Source organism: Jatropha curcas, chromosome 2 (genome assembly GCF_041381405.1).
Source record: "Jatropha curcas cultivar XTBG-Jc1 chromosome 2, XTBG_Jcur_1.0, whole genome shotgun sequence".
Lineage (NCBI taxonomy): Eukaryota > Viridiplantae > Streptophyta > Magnoliopsida > Malpighiales > Euphorbiaceae > Jatropha > Jatropha curcas.
The window spans coordinates 1534305-1551327 of NC_143152.1; the positions used below are offsets into that span (position 1 = coordinate 1534305).

Consider the following 17023-nt stretch of genomic DNA (forward strand, 5'->3'; position numbering starts at 1 on the left):
AGTGTAGCAAGCACTAGTATTAAACCTTGTTTTATTTGATGTCTGGTGAAATCAACAGATTAAATTTCGTTTTTCCAATTTTGTTCTTTTCCATTTGGTTTTTAACTTATTGCAAGATTATACATATAATTAAAATACTGTCATTTTCCTCATAAAAAAAAAAAAAAAGAAAGAAAGAGACACAATTAAATAAGATTAAGCTTAAGAAAAGGATTCACAAGTTAAGACTATTCACTCCTCTCTACAGGTGTGTTTAACGGAAATCGAATCCGAAAATTCTTTCTACGTGTCCACTCTTCACTCCTCTCATAGATGCTGATAACAACAATTATTCAGTAATCAATTTGCCATAGCCATTTCTTGTCCTTAATTGGGTATTGAAATAGAAGCTCAATGGAACAGAATAATGGACCGTCAAGGTAACACTTTCTTTGAATAGAATTCAACAAATTTATGATAATTTCACATGAAAAGACCAATTGGATTACACATTGACATGAAAACTTTCTTTTCATATCATCGAGCAATAATTCAAGAATAATACTTCTATAATTATAAATGACTATGTAACTAAAAGTAAAATCTTAAAAAAAAGAGACATAATGAAAAAACTAAAAATTGAAGATTTGAACTTAAAAGACTGAATAATTTAATTGTGAGGATTTAAAATAGCAAAATCAATTAAAAACTTAGTATTAAGTTGTTGTGTTCAGTAAAAATTTTTGAATTATCATTTTAAATGTTATCTTAGTTAAAATTTTCAAGTGCTATTTAAATGAATGTTTTTAAATAATTTAAAATCAATACCAGAAAGTTTCAAAAATTTTTAAGTAACAACTGGATATATAAGAATTAGAACGATTGACTTGCAGCCGGGATTGCCTTGTACGTAATAATATGGGCCTATGGCCCAAGATAAAAGGACATGCTCTATTAAGAGACGCGCGTTTTGGTAAATATAATACGTCTGGACCCACAAGTTATCGTTTGACACGTGCAACGAAATATAAGAGAAATATATCTTTTAAAATAAAGAGTTATGTCCTTTAAGATGAATGATTATATCTTTTAGTTTGTAAGATTATATCATTTAAAATGAAGGGTCATATATTTTAATGCGTAGGGTTATGTGTTTTGGATCATATTTTGTATACTATAAATAACTCTTTAATCCTATAGATTAGGTATAGAAAATTCTAATACAAGAAATCTCTTTCTCTATATTTTTTCTATATTATTTATATTATTTATATTTTCTATATTTTTATAACAAATTATTTATTGAAATTCTATTGCAAAAATTGTATTTCATCAGAATGTAATTTGAGAACCAACCAACCAAACATGGATAAAAAGAACTTTTGGCAATATTAGTAGACCATAGGAATAGTAGTCAACAGCAAGACTTTCTTTGACATTTCTATTTGTTAATTGTTATTGGACAAGGCGGCCAAGCTAAATTATTGCCATTCAATTCTTCTTCTTCTTCTTCTTCTCTAGTTTCCACCTACAGATAGAAGTAGACCCATCACAATTTCCATGGCAGAATTCTGTTTCCACTCCACTCTTTACCTTCTCTTTCTCATCAAATTCCTTTCTCTTTTGCTTCTTTTATCATCTCCTTCCTCTGCAGCAGCTAATTTCTTGATAAACTGTGGAGGGCCTAATGTTTCTCTTTCTGATGACTGGACTTTTCTAGCTGATGACACGAGTTCTAGTTCTTTCTCTGTAAAAGGTGGTGAATCTATCGAAAACAGCTCTATATTACCATCTGACACTTCTCCTCTCTATCAAACAGCAAGAATTTTCCATCAACCGTCATATTTTGAGCTCAATATCGCTGATATTGGCAATTATTTAGTCCGTCTTCATTTCTTCACATTCAAATCCAAGAAGACTGATTTTTCCAATGCTTTCTTCAATGTTTCGGGCTCAAACTTCACACTCTTATCAAATTACAGTACAGAAAACACTGCCCATTTACCAGTCAAAAAGGAATTTTTTCTCTTTATCAATGAAGGCAAGTTCAAAATACATTTCATTCCTGCAAATAAAAAATCTTTTGCTTTCATTAACGCCATTGAAGTCCTTCATCTTCCAGAAGACTTTCTATTTGATAAAAATTCAAATCTAAATTCCATTTATCCAGTCCCTCCTTTAAGTGGTACCTTATTCAAATATACCGCTTTAAACACACTTTACAGGATAAATGTTGGAGGGCAGAAGGTTAATGATGCTGATGATCTTTTAAGGAGGGAATGGTTAACAGATGATCCGTATCTAATTGGAGGGAATATTTCTGTAAGAAACCATAGATATGATGGTAAGCTTAATCAATTTCCTAATGCTACACAAATTCAAGATATTGCTCCAGACATTGTGTACAAGACTTGCAGCTATGAGACCACAGATAATAATATCACTTGGCGTTTTGATGTGAGAAAGGAAATTATGCATCTTGTTCGCTTGCACTTCTGTGATATAGTTAGTGAGGTTGCTGGTACTCTTTTTGATCTCTACATATATACGAAGTATAGGAACGTTGTTGACCCTTATAACGATTTAAAGACTACAACAATGGCAGCTCCATTTTTTTCTGATTATGTTGTTAAATCTGATGATTCTGGTCATATAGACATTAGCGTAGGCATTAATGATGCTTCTGAAAACAAATTTGCTTATCTAAATGGGGTGGAGATTATGGAGTTTGTGACAGATAAAATCAAATAGCCTATTGCTATAGATGTGATAGAGATATACTATTAACCATGCATAATTAATAGTATAGCTATGAATGATTTTCTATTGACAATTATTTCTTTGTATTTAATTGGAAATTTGCATTAAATAAATGTTATTAGCATATGAATAATAATTGTGATTAGTACATTTTGTATGTATTTAATTGGACCAAGTAGAGAATGGATGTTTAGTACTGACTGTTAAACATATTCTCTAGGACATTAGAAATAATGTTTATTGTTCTTAATCTTGATTTATTTTAATATGAGCAAACATTGATTGTCTTGTGCTTTGATTCATTAAAGGGTGAGTTTCATTATTGGAATAATATTCTCGGTGAATTGGGCAAAGATTTTTTGTGTTTGTGAAATATTAATTAATGATAGAATCCATGTTTCGGTTTAGAGTTTGATGATGCACTTTAAGTAAGCTTATAATGTTTCATAGTGTAAACCCTGCAGGTGGATATTGAATCCGACACATGAAATAAGTTGAGCGACAATCTTAAAGTTATATTGTGATTTAAATAAATTGTCAGTAAGTTATTTAAATGACAGCATCTGTAATCTTAACATGGGGAACATTATTTTATTATGTTGTGGAATAGTAAAATAAATAAGGAGTTCAGTCATGAGTTTTTAGTGGAATAATTCATGATTAATTATAATAAGAATATGTTGGTCTACATAGGTTCTTATTATAATTAGTAGCCTGATTTATTTTATTCCTGCGGTCCCTGTAGTGCCCTAATTATTTGGTAAGTTAAGGGTGTATTAAATAATAGATAAATTATTTAGTTTTAAAATAATTGATTTTATTTTAATTAAATAATTTTTTATTTAATTTATTTTATATTAAAAAATATCTTCCTATCGAAGAGAGGTTTTTTAATATAAGATTGGAAAACCCTAAGAATATAGAGACACACGTTATTCTATTCTCTGCCACTCAGAGAGTTCCAAAAGAGAGATAGTTAGGGATTACTACAGAAGATCGTGGGTGACTCCAAGATCTCTGAAAAGAAGACCGGTGAGGGATTCTGCGCTTCAAGAGGTCAGTTTATTGATTTGTTCGATAATGTTTTTAGTTTGCCTCATATGGTTTCGATAAGGGTTGTTTCCGCTTTATACCCGCTCCCATCAATTGGTATCAGAGCCATACGAAACTGTATGATGGTGGCTATTTTGTCATGTTTCAATCGTGTATCTATTATCTGTTTTGATTGTTTGATTGGTACATGGTTAAGAGAGCTTCAAGAGTTTTTGAAGGACAGCAGCACAAAAGTGCAGTACCTGATACAAATTTTTTTTGAAACTGTAGTTTTTAATGGGCAATTAATATAAAAAAAAAAGCATATATATATATATATATTTTGGGTGTTGTTTCGATGAACAGGAGAGGGGCAAGAAAAGACAAAATTTTATTTTTGTTTTGAAGATCAGTAGAGGGGCAAGAGAAAAAAAAAAAAAAAAAAAAAAAGCCGGCCAGCAGCGTTAATGCAGGTTGAAGGGAAAAAGGGGCGGCGGCTAGGGCTTCTTCGTGAAGAAGAAGCTGCTGCTTGCCAAATTTCCCTTCTGGTCCCTCAATTTGTTAAATTTTATATTTTGACCCCTGATCTTTAAGTTTTTATTTTTTGACCCTGGATCTTCTGTTTATTATATTTTAACCCCTGAACTTTAATTTTTTATATTTTGACCCAGAAAGTATCAGTTATTCTGTTTTAGCCCCCTGGAGTTATTTAAATTATAAAGTGACCCTGATTGTTTCTGGTATTATTAAAATTGCCTAGATGTTTTCCGATTTTTGCAATTTTGGCCCAATAGTTTCTGTTTTATGCAAAATAGTCCAAACAAGTTCTGAAATTTGCGAAATGGCCCAGAATGTTTCTGTTTTTGCAAGATAAACCCAGAATGTTTTAATTTATTTGCATAAATAGACCAGAACACTAAATTTTAACATTTTCAACCAAAAAATGTTAATTTTATTTGCAAAATTGTCTTAAAAATATATTATTTTGCAATTTTGATTATAATTAATTTATTTTAATTATATGAATTAATTTGTGAGTGGTTTTTTATTACTTTCTAGTTGTAATTATTTGCATTTCTTCCCCATCGGAAGATGTCATGTTTTAATATAATTACTGAGCTAGTCTAATTTGTCTGTATTGATTTAACTCTCCATCTGAGTAAATTAATTAGTGACATGAATTAGATGTAATATTTTCTCACACATTAATGTTAATTTAAGAGGCAAGTTATCTCCCATCGAGTAGTATGTGCCGGTCTTATCTAATTATAATATGCAAAACATGTGATTGGTTGAATTCTCCCATCGAGGTTGCTATTCATGAATGTTGTGAATGTGTATTTTTTTTTGAATTGTGATATCAAAGTTGTATATTTGCAATTTGATTTATTCAATGTTTATTATTGATATGCTATTTTGTTTAATGCATGAAATAGAAATGGCATCATTCAGTCCCCTTGCAAACATCTTAACCCAAAACAAACTTGAGGGTCCAAACTATGTTGACTGGAAGAGGAATTTGGACATTTTGCTTACTGCTGAGGAGTATAAGTTTGTGCTTACTGAAGTTTGTCCTGAAAAACCCGGTGAGGGTGCCTCTGAGGAGGTCACCAGAGCTTACCAGAAATGGGTTAAAGCTGATGAGATGGCGCGATGTTACATTTTGGCTTCTGTGTCAAATGTTTTGCAACATCAGCATCAGAAGATGGACACAGCTTTTGACATGCTCGAAAATCTCAAGGAGATGTTTGGAGATCAAACTAGTGCAGCAAGGCAAAATGCACTGAGGGAGATTCTTACTTCCAAAATGGAGGAGGGAACTCCAGTTAGAACTCATGTCTTGAAGATGATGAGTCTTCTGAATGACATGGAGGTTCTTGGTGCTGAGGTTGACAATGCTACACAGATAGAAATGATCTTGAACACTTTGCCAGCCAGTTTTCAGCAATTTCGTTTGAACTATAACATGAATAAGATGGATTTCACTCTGTCTAAGTTGCTGAATGAGCTGGTGGCTGCTGAGACTATCATTAAGCAAGGAGCTGCACCTGTTGTGCTTAATGTTGAGCGAGGTTCTTCTTCTGCCCAGAACAAGGGTAAGAAGAAGAAAAATGCTCACAAGACTAAGCCTAAAACAAGTGGTGCATCTACTAGTGCAAGTGTTGCTGTGAAAAAGTCTAAGGGTAAGTGTTTTCACTGCAAGCAACCTGGGCACTGGAAGTCACAATGTCCAACCTGGTTAGCCAAGAAAAAGCAAGGTATGTCTCTGTTTTATATGCTGATAGTTGAAACTTGTTTAGCGGTGTTGACTACACTCCAATGGTGTGTAGATTCTGGAGCCACTAATCATGTCTGCAATTCATTGCAGGGGTTTCAGGTAACTCGTCAGCTAAATAAAGGAGATGTAAGCATTTTTCTGGGAGATGGCACAGAAGTTGCAGTTCTAGCTATGGGAAATGTTTCTTTGAATTTTGAGAATAATAGAACTTTGTTTTTGAAGGATGTTTTATATGTACCTTCAATTAGAAGGAATTTAATTTCAGTTTCTAGTTTGAGCAAGAATGGATATTCGGTTTGTTTTAATGAATTTTATGATGATTCTGTCGTTATTAAATTTAGAAAACAAATGATATGTTCTGGCTCAATGATTGATGATCTTTTTATTCTCAAAGTTTCACCTGAATTGCAAATTCCTAATTCTGAAGTTAATAACTTTGATGTCATTGTTCCATTGAAAAGAAAACGTCCTATTGAATTTAGTCATACCTATTTGTGGCATTTAAGGCTTGGTCATATTAATTTAGATAGGATTTCTAGGTTGGTCAAGGATGGACCATTGAGTTCATTGAAAGTGGAGGCACTACCAACCTGTGAATCTTGTTTAGAAGGTAAAATGACTAAGAGGCCTTTTCCTATAAAGGGTAATAGAACTAATGATGTACTTGAATTAATTCATTCTGATTTGTGTGGTCCAATGAGTGTCCAAGCTAGGGGTGGTTTTGAGTATTTTGTGACTTTCACAGATGATTACTCAAGATATGGATACATTTACCTGTTGCGCCGTAAGTCTGAATGCTTTGAGAAATTCAAAGAGTTCAAGGCAGAAACGGAGAAACGACATGGAAAATATATCAAGTCGTTACGGTCTGACCGTGGTGGCGAATACCTCTCTAGGGAATTCATTACTTATTTATCAGAACAAGGAATTACTTCACAGTTGTCTGCACCTGGTATGCCACAACAGAATGGTGTAGCAGAAAGAAGAAATAGGACGCTTATGGAAATGGTTAGATCAATGATGAGTTATTCAGATTTGCCCATTTCGTTTTGGGGGTATGCCATAGAAACGGCAGCATATATTCTGAATTTGGTTCCATCTAAGTCAGTACCTAAAACTCCTACAGAACTGTGGACTGGGCGAAAGCCAAGTCTAAGACATGTTCGGATGTGGGGTTGTCCAGCCCATGTGCTGAAAGGGAAAGCAGATAAGTTGGAATCAAAAACAGACTTATGCTTCTTTATTGGATATCCTAGAGGAACGAAAGGTGGTTTATTTTATAGTTCTCAAGATAAAACGGTCATTGTTAGCACCAATGCACATTATCTTGAGGAAGACTATATTAAAAACCATATTCCCAAAAGTCAATTAGCCTTGTATGAATTGAGAGGAGAAAATATACCAACTAGAACCTTTCCATTAGAACAACAACCTAAACCATCAATGGTTGGAGCTGACATTCCATTGCCTAGTCGTAGTGGAAGAAATGTTAGTCGACCAGTAAATCAACATCAGCCTGAATATTCAGTACCTAACATTTCACTACCACCTGAAAGTAGTGGGAGTTATGTAGAAACTGAAGTGGCAGCTGTTGATCCAAATATACAGGAGCACAATGTTGGGGCTTCTAACATTTCATTGCCTCCTGGTGTGACAGACATGTTGAAGTTCCAGAACATGATCAAGATGTAGTCCCACCAGTCATGGACTTGCCGGCTTTACAGCCACAGCAAAATGAAGGTGTGATTGCAGAACCTGTAGTACTTCGTCGTAGTGGGAGAATTAGACGACCACCGGTTCGATATACACTTTTGGGAGAAGCTTTTGATAGAATCCCTGAAGAAGTGAATATTGAACCTGTCTGTTACGATGAAGCACTACAAGATAAAGATGCTGATAAGTGGCTTGTAGCTATGAAATCTGAGATGGAGTCCATGTACTCTAATCAAGTCTGGGAACTTGTAGAACCACCTGAAGGGGTTAAACCCATCGGATGTAAGTGGATCTATAAGAAAAAGAGGGGTATAGACGGTAAAGTGCAAACTTATAAGGCAAGGCTTGTTGCGAAAGGGTTTACTCAGAAAGAAGGGATCGATTATGAGGAAACTTTTTCGCCGGTAGCCATGCTAAAGTCTATTAGAACTCTTCTATCCATTGCAGCTCATTATGATTATGAGATTTGGCAAATGGATGTCAAGACAGCTTTCCTAAATGGAAGTCTTGATGAATGCATCTATATGAAGCAACCAGAAGGTTTCATAAACAATGGACAAGAAAATTTGCTTTGCAAATTGAATAGGTCCATTTATGGGCTTAAACAAGCATCTAGGTCATGGAATACTTGTTTTGACCAGGCGATCAAAAGTTTTGGCTTTAATCAGTGTCATGATGAGTCTTGTGTGTATAAGAAATGGAATGGTAGTAAGGTTGTTTTTCTGGTACTATATGTGGATGATATTCTACTTATAGGGAATTGTGTAGGTATGTTGAATTCTGTCAAAGATTGGCTATCCCAACGTTTTGATATGAAGGATTTGGGAGAGGCTGCTCATATTCTTGGGATTAAGCTTATGCGAGATCGCAAGAAAAGGATGATTGGCTTATCTCAAGCACTTTATATTGATACCATTCTTGCTCGTTTCAGCATGCAGGATTCCAAGAAGGGTTTTCTTCCCTTTAGACATGGAATCACTCTATCTAAGGACCAATGTCCTAAGACACCTGAGGAGATAGAGAACATGAAGGCAGTTCCATATGCTTCTGCAGTTGGAAGCCTTATGTATGCAATGTTGTGTACCAGACCTGATATCTGTTTTGCTGTTGGCATGGTTAGCAGATTTCAATCTAATCCTGGGCGAGAACACTGGACTGCAGTCAAGCATATAATCAAGTACTTGAAAAGGACTAGGGATTATATGTTAGTTTATCAATCTGACGATCTTGTACCCATTGGGTATACAGATTCGGATTTTCAGACTGATAAGGACTCTCGGAAGTCAACCTCTGGTAATGTTTTTGTCTTGGGAGGTGGAGCCATAAGTTGGAGGAGTATTAAGCAAACTTGTGTTGCTGACTCCACCATGGAAGCTGAATATGTGGCAGCTTCTGAAGCTGCAAAGGAAGCTGTATGGCTTAGGAACTTCCTTATGGATCTAGGCGTAGTTTCTTCAGTGCAATTGCCTATTACACTTTATTGTGATAATAGTGGGGCAGTTGCAAACTCGAAGGAGCCACGGAGCCATAAAAGGGCAAAACACATTGAGAGGAAGTATCATTTGATACGAGACATAGTTCAAAGGGGAGATGTGATAGTGACAAAGATTGCATCGGAAAACAACCTGGCAGATCCTTTTACAAAAAGCTTACCAGCAAAGACTTTTGACAGTCATGTAGAAGGAATGGGAGTTAAAGTTATAGATGCATGGTTATAAGTCTAAGTGGGAGATTGATAGAGATATACTATTAACCATGCATAATTAATAGTATAGCTATGAATGATTTTCTATTGACAATTATTTCTTTGTATTTAATTGGAAATTTGCATTAAATAAATGTTATTAGCATATGAATAATAATTGTGATTAGTACATTTTGTATGTATTTAATTAGACCAAGTAGAGAATGGATGTTTAGTACTGACTGTTAAACATATTCTCTAGGACATTAGAAATAATGTTTATTGTTCTTAATCTTGATTTATTTTAATATGAGCAAACATTGATTGTCTTGTGCTTTGATTCATTAAAGGGTGAGTTTCATTATTGGAATAATATTCTCGGTGAATTGGGCAAAGATTTTTTGTGTTTGTGAAATATTAATTAATGATAGAATCCATGTCTCGGTTTAGAGTTTGATGATGCACTTTAAGTAAGCTTATAATGTTTCATAGTGTAAACCCTGCAGGTGGATATTGAATCCGACACATGAAATAAGTTGAGCGACAATCTTAAAGTTATATTGTGATTTAAATAAATTGTCAGTAAGTTATTTAAATGACAGCATCTGTAATCTTAACATGGGGAACATTATTTTATTATGTTGTGGAATAGTAAAATAAATAAGGAGTTCAGTCATGAGTTTTTAGTGGAATAATTCATGATTAATTATAATAAGAATATGTTGGTCTACATAGGTTCTTATTATAATTAGTAGCCTGATTTATTTTATTCCTGCGGTCCCTGTAGTGCCCTAATTATTTGGAAAGTTAAGGGTGTATTAAATAATAGATAAATTATTTAGTTTTAAAATAATTGATTTTATTTTAATTAAATAATTTTTTATTTAATTTATTTTATATTAAAAAATATCTTCCTATCGAAGAGAGGTTTTTTAATATAAGATTGGAAAACCCTAAGAATATAGAGACACACGTTATTCTATTCTCTGCCACTCAGAGAGTTCCAAAAGAGAGATAGTTAGGGATTACTGCAGAAGATCGTGGGTGACTCCAAGATCTCTGAAAAGAAGACCGGTGAGCGATTCTGCGCTTCAAGAGGTCAGTTTATTGATTTGTTCGATAATGTTTTTAGTTTGCCTCATATGGTTTCGATAAGGGTTGTTTCCGCTTTATACCCGCTCCCATCAAGATGAGCATAGCAGCAGAAAACATCTTCTTATAATCGGTTTTTCAATTGGGGGTGTGAGTTTAGTGTTAAGTTTGATAATTTTGGCTTTGCTTGCTTTTAGACACGGAAGAAAAGGTAAAAAGGATGAGGTTGAAAAAGATGAGGTTCCTGTTGGGAAAGGAAGGCCTAATAGTTGGATGACTGCAACAACTTTTAACTCTTCTTCTCCTCTTCCGAAGCTGAATCTCAAGTTAAAAATGTCTCTCTCTGAAATTTTGGCTGCTACAGAGAATTTTGACACCAAGTTTTTGATTGGTGAAGGTGGGTTTGGTAAAGTTTATAAGGGAACACTTTCAAGTGGAAAGAAAGTAGCTGTGAAAAGAAGTGATCCAAGCAACGGCCAAGGTCTACCAGAATTCCAAACGAAGGTTATGGTGTTATCCAAAATTCGCCATCGCCACCTCGTTTCCTTAATCGGGTACTGCGACGAAGGAGAGGAAATGATACTGGTTTATGAGTTCATGGAGAAGGGGACTTTAAGAGATCATCTTTATAGTTGGAAAGAGAATTCAAAGAATACACATCAAGTATTGACTTGGAAGCAAAGGCTTGAAATTTGCATAGGTGCAGCTACAGGTCTTCATTATCTGCATACTAGTTCGGACTGGGAAATCATTCACCGAGATGTTAAGTCGACTAACATCTTGCTCGACGAATATTATGTGGCCAAAGTTGCTGATTTCGGTCTCTCACAGTCCGGTCCTCCCGATCGAGACCATTGCAGAATGGGGCTAATAGGCAGTTTTGGATATCTTGATCCTGAATATCTGTTAACTTTTCAGTTAACTGCCAAATCTGATGTCTACTCCTTCGGAGTAGTGCTGCTTGAAGTTCTCTGTGCTCGTCCCCCAATTATAAGCTCAAATATGAACTTGGCTGAATGGGGTATGCTCTGGCTGAACAAGGGCCAACTAGAAAAGATCACTGATCCTTCATTGGCTGGCCAAATTAACCCTAATTCGCTAAGAAAGTTCGGCGAAATAGTTGAAAAGTGTTTGAAGAAGGAAGGAGCAAGCAGGCCTACAATGCTCGATGTGCGCTGGGACTTAGAATATGTACTGCAGCTACAACAAACTGCATTACACAGAGAACCTCATGAAGACAGCACAACTGATATTTCATCAAATTATGTGTTCACTGACAGTTCTAATAGTTTCCCCAATCAGGAAAGACTGCGGTTGTGATGATGACTCACTCGAAGCTCGAATTCTCTTCATCAATGGTTGACAGTGGCAAATAATCTCAACACGTCAAAAATTGGATACATATGAACTGGTCTAGTAGTGTCTGTGCTTCTTCTATTTAATGTATCATTTGTTAGTACGAGTGAATCGTGTTAATCAAGCTAGAAAATAGACTACTGTTGTAAGTTATTAATTTTAGTACTTGATGGTAGAGTCTATTCGGCAATATTATTTATTTTAGTAATTGTTATTCTATTAGCTGATATTCATATAGTCATTTAAATTAAAAGTATTCCTTAAATTAATTTTGTAAAAATAATTATTTAATTAGTTAGACGCTAAAAGCTAAATAACAAAATGTTAAAAGCTAAATAACAAAACATTAGAGTTAAAAGTCGTGTTCGACAATAGCTTTTTAAGTAGCTTTTAGCATTTTGACCAATCAAAACATTAAACGTTATTTTTTATGGTATTCGGTGACATAAAATTTTAACTGGCTTTTAGAGGTTAATGTAGTATTCTATAAAAAGTTAACTTTGTAACATTTAGCTTTTAGTGATATATGAAAAGCTATTCAAACAACTAATAGCTAAACGCTATTAAAACAGCTAATTGTTACCAAAACAGCTAATTTTACCTATGTTGAGCATGTTGGGCCGTAACATTTAGAGTAGCGTTTAGTGTTTTGAATTCATCAAAACACTATTTTTTTTTTTTAATTATTGTGTTTGGTAACTTGATATACAGAGTAGTTTCAGAAGTTTATAGAGTGTTTTCTAGAACGTTATTTTACCTGACGTTTAGGGTTTCAATCTTTTTACTAATTTTTTTTATAATCTTATCTTTATTCTTAATTAATATAAAATCCTTCTGTTATCACATTACGTGTTTTATTATCTTTAAATTTGACTTATTTATATTTGATAGTAAAAAAAAAAATTTATATATTTGTATTTAAACTCAAATAAATATTAAAAATTAAAAATGTTGATCTCCTAAAATATTAAAAATTTTTCATTTTGTATCCTATATATAAAAGTGGGAACAAGGGGGAATAATGAGATTACCTATATTAACTTCAGTGAAATTTTAGAAATCCTAAAATAGCCTTAATCATAGTTAATTTTAGGCTTGATATTTATATATATTACCTCTTCAACTGCCTTCTCTTTCAAGCGTTCTGAATTTTTCAAGGACTTGATTTCTGCAAGGGCTTCTCCCAGTTCCCTATCTTTATCTGCAAACATATGACACCATATATATAATGGATCCCATGGTTGTTTCATTACGTGATTAACATCAAAAGAACTGAAAGCATGAGACAACTAGGTTTTTGTTTCTTTTAACACTTCAAAATATGTAACTAGTGCTACTCAAGCTCCCGTTGATCACTGGACTTCATTTATTTATTTGTGGAAACACAGTTAGGGCCATAATTGAAGTAGCAAACTAAACACAATAAAGCAGATATTTCAAAACAGGAGGAAAGTAGAACACAATCAGTAACAAATATGAGGAAAAAGAAATTCATAATAATAGACAATAAGACTATCTTTGAGTAACGAAAACAGTAAAAAGGAAGTGATCAATCCCTTAAAAATTCCACAACTTGTACCTAATTACTAGTAATTTTACATTCAATTAAAAGGTACAAACAGAGTTCAGATCAATAGAAGTAGCAGCATAGAATGCTAGGGTCTTAACATTTTCATTCCTTGAACAAATTCTTCTTCCTTTTTTCACAAATCAGAAAAGTGCAACTAATAATAAAGATAATTAAGAATTTATGATTGCCAATTCCTCGTATCAAAAATATCACTCGTTATCTGAAAATAATAGTCCAAATTACTAATTTGGGATGCCCTGTATTAATTGTCCACTTATTTTAGTAAAAAGTCAACACGTTAAAAGGTTATTTTGCTGACAATACCTTCAAATAACTTAAACACTTAAGGATAAGATTAGTAAACTAACAAAAAATGCTTCATTCAAAAATCTTTTCCCAATCTCCTTAATTGGACTGTAATTTCGGGATGGAGGGAGTATTTCTTTTCTTTTTCTTCTTTTTAGATCTTGAGGAGGAAATGTTTAATGAAGATTTGCAATCTGATAACAACAGAATTTGATAGATGGAATTACTGATTCCCCAATAATAAATCACACTAATTTCATTAGAGAACAATTGGAAGTTGCTGAAATTTATACTTTTTATTTAAAAATGTTTACGAAATGACAATTTTATTAAAACAACATAAACCAATCAACAGTAAGAAAACACAAAAAAGACAATAGGAAGTTAATGTTTTGCGAAGATTACAACAATTATGAACAAAACGAACAGCCAAATAATTATTATGCCAGAAATGGAAATTGAACCAAAGAGAAAACCTTTTCTGTCAGTAAAGTATATATTAGTTTGGCCAATTAATTCATTCATGCATTTAAGGAGCTTGATTTTGATCAATTAACATATTTATAGCTATAATTCTCACTTTCTTTTTCTTAATTTCAATAATACCGGCACAAGATGCCAACTTCCAGATAGAAGTAACAAAAGAAAACACATGTTTGGCTGGTTTTCTCGAGAAAACAAGATTTTCTTTTCCTGGAAACATTACCTCGAACTTCATTCTCGAGCCGGTTGAGCTCGACACGAATGGGATCGGAGCCGTGCAAAAGAGTGATGATATCATCAACATCTGAACCGGCTCGGGAGATGGTTGCAACGGCGTTGGCATTGAGCTTCGGCTTGCGTGCCTTGAGGGAAGCCGATGATGTAAGAACCGGCTTGGCTTCACCGTTGCCGGCAATGTTGTAGTTGCTCGCCATCGGAGACAGAGAGAAAGAGAAAGATCTGATACTGCCTAGCTCATACAACGTTACAGTTGAGCTAACAAAACCAGAATATTGAACCAGAGAAAAAGTTTAGCCAGAGAGAGTTTTGAGCAGTAATATATATATAGGGGAGATTAAGGAGGGGTTTAGGCGGGGGTTTAAACAAGAGAAAAAGATTAGTTTAAAAACTGTTAAGAGAGACATAGATGTAGTGTCATGTGTCTACGTTTATAACATGCAACCTTATCTCTAGCTGCTCATCATCATCGTACATATGATCTACACTACAATTCTAGATAATGGCAATGCACGTTTGATGCTTACGAAGTGTTGTGATTCTAAAATTGTATAATGAGGGCAGTTTCACATTATAATTTTTGGAAAACTTCAACAAGTATATGGTATTGATTTACTTGAGCATGAATTGAAAATTGAATGAATTTAAGATGGGAAATTACATTTGATGTGTACGGAAAAGTATGGATTAAATTTGTATTTTCATGAATTGAATTTTTATTCGGTAAAACTTATATATAAAATTTCAGTATTTTCTTATGAGATTTCGGCTATCAAATTCTTTTAAATATATATTTTTTTATCGTTTAGACGAGGAACAGATCTAAAAGAATTAACACATAAAATTATTTAAAATATGGATGAAACTAAAATTAAGCAACTCGTGTATATTCGATATCCATAATCATATTAAGAGAACGATGAATAAAATATTATTTAAAATGAATATGTGAATGCGAGTTTGAATTTTTAAGTGGAAAATTATCTAAAATTTATTCTCTTAAACTTATTAATCATGAGCCGTTGAATTTCTTTACTAAAAATTTTTAAAACGGTGGTTGTGAAAATCTCAATGATTAATAAGTAACTAATAATGCCATTAGTTTTCAATGTATTTGATAGGTAAGAGACATGAAATTGACATTGATTAAGTTACAGAGAATCACATAATTAAGAGAGACAACAAATTCTATCTTAAAGTATTCATATCTTGTAAATATCAGAGGCTTTGATGAAATTTAGTTTAGCCTTAGTTTTACTACTTGGGAAAAAGGGTCCCACGTTACAGTTAGACCTGATACACCAGAACCCCACCTTATCTCACCACACGTGTATCCAATGGCTAATGTTCATTTGTTTTTTTATCAACGGTCAAATTTTAATTGGTTCCGCTACCAAACTACGTCTTGAAATTACCGTTTGTAGTGATGGCATGTAATACACTCTTCCTTCCCCACCAAAGGGCACTGGCCGGAAAGCAAGATTGTTCTTTAGCCCCTTTTCTTTTCTTTTCTTTAATAATTTCTGATTAGGTTGAATTATTATTTAATCCCTTTTTTTGGCTAATTTTTTGATTAATCAACTAGTAGAAAACTCAGAGAGAAACACTTTTCTGCTAAATTTGCATTCAAGATAAAGAAAATAAATTTTTTTCTACATATATATATATATATATATATATATATATATATATAAACTTGATTTTTGAAAGAAATGTCCTGAATTGTATTTTTAATCAAAACTATACCCTCCATTTAAAACATAGATCTACTAATTATTGAACTATTGGCTAATTTTTGTGAATTAAATGTGCTAAAAAATATTTTGTAATTGACAAATATAGCGGTTAAAATAACATTATTAATTATATTAAGTAATGCTTACCAAAACAGTGAAAGTTATTCGACGTGAAAAAACCAATTACCAGGCATTATTAACATATTAGATTTATTTTAATTTATATATACTACAAAATAAAACATTTTATACGAGTAATCAATCAATTAACAATTCTAATAATAATGATAAGTATATTATTATAAGACATGTTTAAGGATATGTAAGAATAAAATATTAAATTTTATTGAGATATATCAACATTAATTGTATAGTTTCACATGCGAAAATTTGGATTCGGAAATTTATTATTATTATTATTATTATTATTATTATTAAGAAAAATTAAAAAAAAAAAAATATGATGATAGAAGGAAGAAATGAGAGGCGGTGATGAAGATGGAGCGTGGGAAGAAGAATGGAAGCGAAAAGAGAAAGCAAGGATAGCATATATATACGTAGCAGTGGAGAGTATGAGATATCTTAAAAGAAAAGGCGAAGAATGGAATGCAATGGGACAAGCGCACATGCGATTGGGAAAAAGCATACACCACCGCATGACAAAGCCTGTAGTATTGATCCGCTCTATCTAACCAATTGTTTAGGGTCCCCTCTTCTCCTTTTTCTTTTTCTAAATTTTGAAAAAAATAAATTATTATTATTATTATTTAGTCTTTAAAATTTGATTTAATTAACAA

The 17023-nt window shown here is 33.1% G+C and overlaps 2 protein-coding genes across 2 annotated transcripts; one reads left to right on the top strand and one right to left on the bottom strand.

Moving 5' to 3' along the window:
* Positions 1-1329: 1329 nt before the first annotated feature.
* LOC149498009 (microtubule-associated protein 70-2-like) lies at positions 1330-14824 on the bottom strand. Its single transcript, XM_089718091.1, has 3 exons — positions 14477-14824; positions 13010-13095; positions 1330-2044 (listed from the first exon to the last, which is right to left on the bottom strand). The coding sequence occupies exons 1-3, from the start codon at positions 14685-14687 to the stop codon at positions 2039-2041; spliced, it is 303 nt and encodes a 100-aa protein (XP_089574217.1). The 5' UTR covers positions 14688-14824; the 3' UTR covers positions 1330-2038.
* On the top strand, positions 10640-12024 carry LOC149498010 (putative receptor-like protein kinase At2g23200). The gene has a single exon (XM_089718090.1). The coding sequence runs from the start codon at positions 10812-10814 to the stop codon at positions 11856-11858; it is 1047 nt and encodes a 348-aa protein (XP_089574216.1). The 5' UTR covers positions 10640-10811; the 3' UTR covers positions 11859-12024.
* Positions 14825-17023: the final 2199 nt, after the last annotated feature.

What these genes read in the sequence shown, in the direction of transcription:
- LOC149498010 (XM_089718090.1), top strand. Translation starts at nt 10,812, where the DNA reads ATGACTGCAACAACTTTTAACTCTTCTTCTCCTCTTCCGAAGCTGAAT.
- LOC149498009 (XM_089718091.1), bottom strand. Translation starts at nt 14,687, where the DNA reads ATGGCGAGCAACTACAACATTGCCGGCAACGGTGAAGCCAAGCCGGTT. An exon ending in GCTCGAGAATGAAGTTCGAG is followed by an intron (nt 13,096 to 14,476) that starts GTAATGTTTCCA and finishes ATATGTTTGCAG; the next exon opens with ATAAAGATAGGGAACTGGGA.